General features: G+C 47.1%; 1 protein-coding gene and 1 long non-coding RNA gene across 3 annotated transcripts in view; one reads left to right on the forward strand and one right to left on the reverse strand.

The window, feature by feature from the left end:
* TRAP1 (TNF receptor associated protein 1) overlaps positions 1–2058 on the forward strand; it is a 23558-nt gene extending 21500 nt beyond the window's left edge. The window contains exons 16-18 of the mRNA XM_064390320.1: positions 419–564; positions 903–975; positions 1250–2058. Of these exons, the coding sequence (XP_064246390.1) occupies positions 419–564; positions 903–975; positions 1250–1351 (321 nt within the window). The 3' untranslated portion in view covers positions 1352–2058. The remainder of the gene's footprint in view (positions 1–418; positions 565–902; positions 976–1249) is intronic.
* LOC135281460 (uncharacterized) lies at positions 1912–7673 on the reverse strand. Of its 2 annotated transcripts, none has more exons than XR_010348093.1 (3): positions 7243–7673; positions 4023–4085; positions 1912–3147 (listed from the first exon to the last, which is right to left on the reverse strand). It is a non-coding gene; the product is annotated as an uncharacterized LOC135281460 (long non-coding RNA). The 2 variants fall into 2 exon arrangements; XR_010348094.1 differs by having other exon boundaries at positions 1912–3154.
* Between the last annotated feature and the right edge of the window lie 31 nt (positions 7674–7704).

The following is a 7704-nucleotide window of genomic DNA, read 5'->3' on the forward strand; positions in this document are numbered from 1 at the left end:
TAGGCAGCTCCTGTGGGATTGGAATGAATCATGTGAAGGCTTGGTGTGGATCTGTGCTGAGGAGTCTCCAAGTCCTCAGACTTTCCCTACATGTCCAGGCTTTCCACATCGATAACAGTCTTTTGGAAGTCTCATTTTGTGATGCCTCATATTGTTCTGCTGAAGTGCTGAGTTGAGGACATCAAGGGTTTTTGCAAGTTTGTCATCCTTCGCTTCTGTTTGATTTGTGAAAGCTTTTTCAAGTCTCTCTCCCAGAGTATTTGCTTGAGTGGTAGCTATGTGTTCAGGGCTGCCAATTTTACTGCAGGCCTCTATCATTTGGGGCAAGGCAGGATTGGGATCTTGCACGCCTCAGATGACCTTTTAGCATTCTGGATGTGCACTGTCCATGGCGGCCCTGACTGGTGCTTGTGCACAGGTGACCACGCGGCTGGACACGCACCCTGCCATGATCACCGTGCTGGAGATGGGCGCTGCCCGCCACTTCCTGCGCATGCAGCAGCTGGCCAAGAGCCAGGAGGAGCGAGCCCAGCTCCTGCAGCCCACCCTGGAGATCAACACCGGGTAAGGGGGGACAGCACCAGCCCTGGGACACAGCAGCCTCTCAGAAGTGGAGGCAGTGTAAGGCTGCCAGTTAGCAGAGTCTTCCCCATTAAGTGCAGTCAGTGCCACAGAGCCTTAATCTGTGAGGCTGTGTGGCACCTTCAGTGTGCCCCCACACACAGTGTGCAGTCCTCTGGGGACCATGGGGGTTGTAGGGACAGACAGAAGAGAGAAGTCCCCAGAACAGGAGCAAGGAAGTTGACTTTGGTGACCCACTGTGACTTAGCTGCTCATTCTGGAAATAAATTTCTCACTGTGTCCTAAACCAGCAAGTCTCAGTGTTGATCTCTCTCTTACAGGCATGCTCTGATTAAGAAGCTCAGCGAGCTGAAGGACAGTCAGCCTGATCTGGCCCAGATGTTGCTCGACCAGGTGAGAGCCAGACCTTCTCCAAAAGCAGCACCATCCTTCCCAGAACCAGCTTGCAGACCATGCATGGCAGGGAACAGGATGAACCATTACAGTGGGCAGGAGTCACATCCTTCTGTGGTCCCTGGGTATTTCTGGGATTTGTGATTGATGTTTTCCTAGCAGGTGCCCTAGAAGACATTCTTGGTTTCAGCATGCAGGTCCTGGGAGGGACATTCCCTTCCTCCCTCAGGCAGGTTGCTTTGGTGCTTATTTAGTGCTTTCTTATTGTTTTCAGATTTATGAGAATGCCATGATTGCAGCAGGACTGAATGAGGATCCCAGGCCAATGGTGAACCGGCTGAACGAACTCCTCACCAGAATCCTGGAGAAGAACTGAGCCCCAGGGACTGAAGGATGAACTCTGTGCTGACCTCTTGCCTCAGGCACAGCCACTCAGCAGCTGCTTGCAGGCACTGTCCAGCACAGGTTCATGGGCAGAGGCAGGGAGAGTGCTGGGAACATCCAGCCCTCCCTGCACGGGGAGGAGCCACCTGTAATTATCAGATCCCACGTCATCAGCTTGTTCAAAGTGCAGTGCTCTTAGTGGGGACAAAATCCAGAGGTTGTTGCTTAAATAATGTGCCCAAATTTCTGACATGAGCCTGAAGAGCCTCATTTCAGACTGTTTCTGAAAATGGCCTTTCTCAAAACAGATGTTGCCAGCAAGATCCCCAGTTAGGTCTGTCAATACACCCCCCTATCCACAAAATCCCTGCTCACCTTTGTGCTCTGAACCAGCACTGGAAAAATCAATTAATTAGTTTAGAAACCTCCAGGTCTGACCAGGCAGGAGCAGTTTGCTGGCATAGAGACAGCTTGCTGCCTTTGGCAGACACAGATACTGTTGTGGAACATGTCAGTGCAATCCCATGGCAGAAAAGATCACTGAGCTGCTGGATAAGTGAGTTCATCCTGGTCTTGTGAAAAAAGGGAAGTAACTGGGAGGCAGCTTTCTACTGTGTGGCTTTCTGGAGAGTCTTGTGAGATAAACTGCACACCTAGCTGATCTGTATTTATGATAAATAAACATTGTTATTTTCCAGACATCCCCCCCACTTCACTCTCCTCTTCATTTTGTTGGTCTTTATGTCTTCCAGCTGGTGATGTTGGTTTGTCTCTCTTCAGATGCTGTTTGGTTCTTCAGAGCATCAAGGACTGGACATGGTGGCAGGAGAGGGATGGGAAAGCAGGAGAATGTGTAGCTATGAACCCTGCTAGTTTTGTCTCTGAAGATGGGATGTAGCCCTTGGTTTGAATCAAGCAGTGGTGGATCAGACAGAACTGCCAGGCTAGATTCCCTCTGTGTCTGCTTTACACCATGCAAATGGTTTATAAGAATCCTTTCCCTGCTCAGTGGGGCTCTGAGCAGCCCTGGTATTTGTTTAGCTTATCTTTAAATTGCCAGATTAAGATGCTGGGACTGGGTTTGGTTAACTGTTTTGGAGCTGTGATGGACAGGACAACCTCCAGCTCTTTAAGCTACAGGAAGCCTGGCTGTGCACAGAGCAGTGAAAAATTCCTGCAGCTTGGGGGACCATTTGAGAAGTTTTATTAACATCACCTAACATTTCATTTTTATTCAGATGCAGAAGAGGAAAAAATTAGTGACAGTTTAGAGGGTGCTGAGACAATCAAGGAGCCATCTTCTCCTTCCTACAGCACTGGTGATACATCCTGTCAGGAACATTGTGCCAGCAGGACCAGGGCAGTGACTGTCCCCCTGAGCATTGCTGAGGCACCTCCAGCCCTGGGGGCAGTCCTGGTCCCTCCCAACAAGAAAAGACATTGAGGGGCTGGAGCACGTTCACAGAAGGGAACAGAGCTGGAGAAGGGCTGGAGCTGCTGGGGGGGCTCAGCCTGGAGAAAAGGAGGCTCAAGGGGGACCTTTTGGCTCTGCACAACTCCTGACAGGAGGGGACAGCCAGGTGGGAGTCAGGCTCTGTTCCTAGGGAATAGGATGAGAGAGAATGGCCTCAAGTTATGCCAAGACAGGTTCAGATCAGATATTGGGAAAAATCCTTCACTGAAAGGGTGGTCAGGCACTGGCACAGCTGTGTGCTAAAAAGCCATTGGTGATAAACAGCGTGGCTTCCTCTCCTGCCCTGCCCAGGCTCATCAGCTGTGAAGTCAGACCTATATTCTCCAGGGCAGAAGATGGAAAAAAAAATTATGGGGAGTGAAATGCAGTTTGAAAGGACGTTCTGGAGACCTCGTGCTTTCAAACTTGGACAGAATCCCTCTCCTGTCTGGTGTGGGACGTTGAAACTGGACTGGCCATGAAGTGGTTCAGGGGGCCAGACTGAGAACAGTTTTCTCTTGTCCAGACTTCCTGCTAAGACCATCAAGAGTGTCTTGGGTAGGCTCCAGGTCTGTGATTTATGGATAAACCACAAGCCAGGAATCTGCACTCTAAGCTCCTTGAGCAGCAACTGTTTAAAACATTATGGGAAGAAATGGCCACTGTCTCCAAGAGAGAAAACTTGGGAGCCATTAATAATGTTTAGCACTTCTGAAGTTATTAATTAATCTTCCTGCTCTTGTTGTGAAGTGAGTCAGAATTATTCTTACTGTACAAATAAGGTCTGTATGGAGCTTAAATAGATTTCCTTAAGAGACACAGTCAATCTGCATTAAGGGCACAGCACAGGACTCCAGAATCCCAGCACTATGTGAAACAGACCCCTCCAGGATCCAGAGGCATGAGAAAAAGTACCTGCTGGATTGGATGAGGCAGTAAACACAAATTTACAGCACCTTCCAGAGGCTCTGCTCAGTAAAAGTTCCTCCCAGGGCAGTTCTAGGTCTGCCCAAACCTTACCCACTGAAATCATGTTGTTTCCCAATAACTCCTGGGTTCAAAAATTCCTGAGATTTCAGAGAATCTACGGAAGCTTGGCTGCTTATTGGAATTGTCCTGTAGTAAGTCCTTTCCAGCTGGTTTTCCCCCCTATTGCTTGGGAAGAAAAGGATGCTAAAATCTGTTTTGCTCTCTACCCAGAACTGCTCACCTCCTGATGCTTCTGGACTGAGCGAAACGTGGGTCCTCCTTCCTTTCATCAGCAGGTTTTCTTCTAGGGAAAAAACAAATAAAGTAATTTGTTCTCTCTCTGTTTTCAGAATCATCTTTTGTTTCTCTGTTACCTCCCTTTACACTTCACCTGCATCTTCCCTGGGGCCCTCCATGGCTGATGTTGTGGTTTGATGCAGCCCAGGCCAGGAGAGGATTTTCTCTGCCTGGACACTCATTCTTCCAGGATAAACCAGTGTTCCTTGGTGATGGAGCTCCTTCTAGCAAGAATTTAATCTAAAATCACAAAATGCTTCCCATCACATCCCTCCTGGAACTGGTTTGACGTGCAAACAAGTGGGAATAAGTAAAGTCTGCCATTAAGTCCTGGCAGAAATGGAAGAGCTGGCAGGAGCACAGGGACCAAAAGCTTCAGTAAGTACTTAAATTTGTAAAGACTCCTGATGGCCTCATTGTTAAATTTATTTACAGCAGCAGGAAAGATGAAAAATTAGGGAAAGAAGCAGTTTCCTTGTCTTTTTAAATCCACATGGCAAAAGGTATTGCAATGAGCTGTCCATTAGACATCCATGCAGTGTTATTCCAAATGCCATGACAGGACCTGCAGGGGGTTTGGGGTCAGTTAACCCAGAAGAGTCTGAGGAGCCAAGCAGAGCTTGTTCTCCTTCTGCAGCCCAGGTAAAAGAGGCACAACTGGGGTTAAAACCCAGCCCAGAACTAGATCAATAAACCAGTCCTTCATGGAACTGTGCCACATTAAATCCTTGAAACCTGGGAAGTCAGAGCTGTGGCAGGAGGCAGAGGCAGATTCAGCTGCAGTTTTGTTTCTCAATCCCTGGACTTGTTCTGTCCCAAGTAGTTTAGCAGGTATTTTATAAAACAGGAGTTCCACATTACCTTGCACCATGCTTCAGGAAATCAAAGCACAGGGATTAGTGGTTTTAGATGGGAACTGTATTTTGAATGTGTTCAGAGATTCTTTAATGCCCAGTGCCCTGGCTGAATGATGGTGATTCTTCTTGGAAATGATAATTCATTTCACTCCCCAGGAGAACCAGATGGATTTTGGTTTATACTGCTCAAACTTGTGCCATGTGAGTGACTGAATGGAAACAGGCTCATTTTCCTGGCAGGCTTACAGGAGGAGATGGATATAGTGGCCTGTACCATCCCAAAATTCACACTTGACAGAAAACAAACCAAGCTTCTTTTGAGGAAAATGCTGCATTTTTCTTTGCTTGGTCCTTTCAAGTCTTTGTGCTGAGTTTACACAAAGCTCTGTCATCCAGAAGGGAGATTAACACAAGAAATTGGTGCAAACCCAAACCTTCCTCATTGGAATTGGCCTCAGTGGCTGCTTCTCTGATCACTGCAGACCTGGACTGAATCAATTTGTCTGAAAAGCTTAAAAAAGTTCATCTGAAGATGCCAAAGAGCCACCATGTCACAAGTCTTAACAGAGAGCAGGGGATCTGCTCTTGAACTGAGCACAAAGTGAAACAGAAAGTTTGAGCAATGCTGACTGCAGCACACTGGGGATGAAAATGTACATTCTGCATAATATGTAATTTATGTACTCATAGATATGCAGATAATATTTACTACAAATCCCATTACACAGCCAATTCTAGCAGTTATTTTGAAAACCTTTTCATGTCAGCAATAATGTTCACAAGCCCCAGGGTGACAGTAAATATCCTGCCCCTCACAGTGTGCCCCAAGTGCTGCTGTTTCAGGGACCTGCCTGCAACTACACAGCTGTAATTCAGGGGTGAGCACACATTAAATCAAACCAAAATTTTCATTCTGGAGCCTAAACCACTGCAGCCCTGAGTTGTATCTGATACAGAGCAATTCCCTGGGGGGGAGGAAAAGTGAATTATTGAAAAATTGGGGTGCAAGTCAGATTAGCAGCCTGATTTTGGGAGGGCTGCCTCTCCTCCCTGTACCTGTCACTGTTGCTGCATCCTCCAGCTGATGCTGGGCACAAAGAGTGACCAGAGAAGCACGTCCTTGGTGCCTTTAAGAGTGGCCCTAAATGTCCTGTGAAACAGGTGGCCATTTGGTAGCCAGGATGGACCACTAAGTGCCAGTGCTTTTGGGTGCATCTGCTCTGGGAACAGCACAATTCATCTGGCTTTTGAGTGCTTCTGAGCTCAGGTTAGGGCCCTGTGCAACGAGGTGTTCTCGTGCCTTGGTGTAGCTCCTGTGTCTTGGTTCACAACTGGAGTATTTTCAGTCTGTTTGTGCAACAGGCACTTGCAACTGCTTGCAGGATTTTCTTCTGAGGGCTCCTAATTCCCATCAGTGCAGCAACTTGAGCAAGAACTTGAATAAATCCAGCAGAAGTGTTGAAAAACACAAACCAAAGGATTTCTTCTCATCAGTTTTGCACTGACAGGGGCATGTTGAATCTCTGGGGGAGACTCACTGCAGAAAATAAACCCCTCAGTTCTGCCAAAATAACCATTCTTTGTTTGAAATCCAAGGGTTTCCAGCTAAAATGGTTTGAACAAATTAAAAATTAAAATTGCTTTGCTGGAAATGAAAACTCACAGTGCCTCAAGAATTTATTTCATTCTAAAAGTTGTAGTTGATTCTTTTTCTTGATGTTTCCAAACAGGAAATGCCATAACAGCCTCAGGTTCTTTTGGTGATGTCAATCATGGAGATGTAATTATGGGACAGTGTTATGTGCAAAGGAGACATCCCCTTGCTCACCATTAGAACTGATTTGCAGTTATTAGCAAAGTGCCTGTCTTGATGTTTTTAAAGTTCCAGTGTGCTCCGTGTGCCAGTAAACCTCTTTCCTCTGCCTATTGGCCTCTTATGAAGTGCTGCTCAGGAGTGGTTTTGGTTCTTGCCACAGCCAGGCTGAGCATTGAGAAAGAAGTTCTGATTTCAACACTGAAATTGTAATTTCAATCACGTTCAAAATGCAGATCCAGCATATGAACCCTCCCACCCCACCTCAGGTGATTTTACACCTGCAAACCTCTGGCCACAATTAGCTAATGGTTTGGAAGAAATTATTTCTGATCCTGACTCTAAGGTGATACTCACTGAGGATCCTGAGCCCTGAGGAGCTAAATGGAGTGAGTAGAGCACTTGTTTCCCTGCTCAACCCCAGGCAGAAAAAGACACAAAATAAAAAGGCAATGCTCTTTTGACAGAAAAGCTTGAGTTACGCCACTGCTCACCGTGAAATTTCAGTGTTTCCATCAATTTCCACCTGAGCGGCACAGCATCGATTAGAACCCCAAAACATCACAGTTGTAATGGCTTTGGCTGCAGCTGCACTGCCGGCACAGGCGTGCCTGAGGTTTTAAGGTGGAAACGAGTGATTTTCAATGGTAGTTTGTGCTCACGAGCAGGTGCTGTGTATTTCTCTCCCTACTTAGACCTTGTACTTATATTTTTATAGATAGATTGCTCGATTTCTATATAATGAAACTCCTTAAAAATACAAACGAGCCGTGCTGTACCATATGCTCTCCTCTTTCAGTGGTGTTCTGGCCATCGCCTCAGTGGCAGGCGGGTCGAAGGAATTTATCAAACGCCCTCCCTGTTCTTATTTTAGGTCCCCGCCCGGCTCGTTGGGGCCGTGAGGCGGGACGTGGTGACCGGGCCGCCGCCGGTGGCCGGGGCCGCCGCTTCCTGCG

The sequence above is a fragment of the Passer domesticus genome, chromosome 15, assembly GCF_036417665.1.
Source record: "Passer domesticus isolate bPasDom1 chromosome 15, bPasDom1.hap1, whole genome shotgun sequence".
NCBI lineage: Eukaryota > Metazoa > Chordata > Aves > Passeriformes > Passeridae > Passer > Passer domesticus.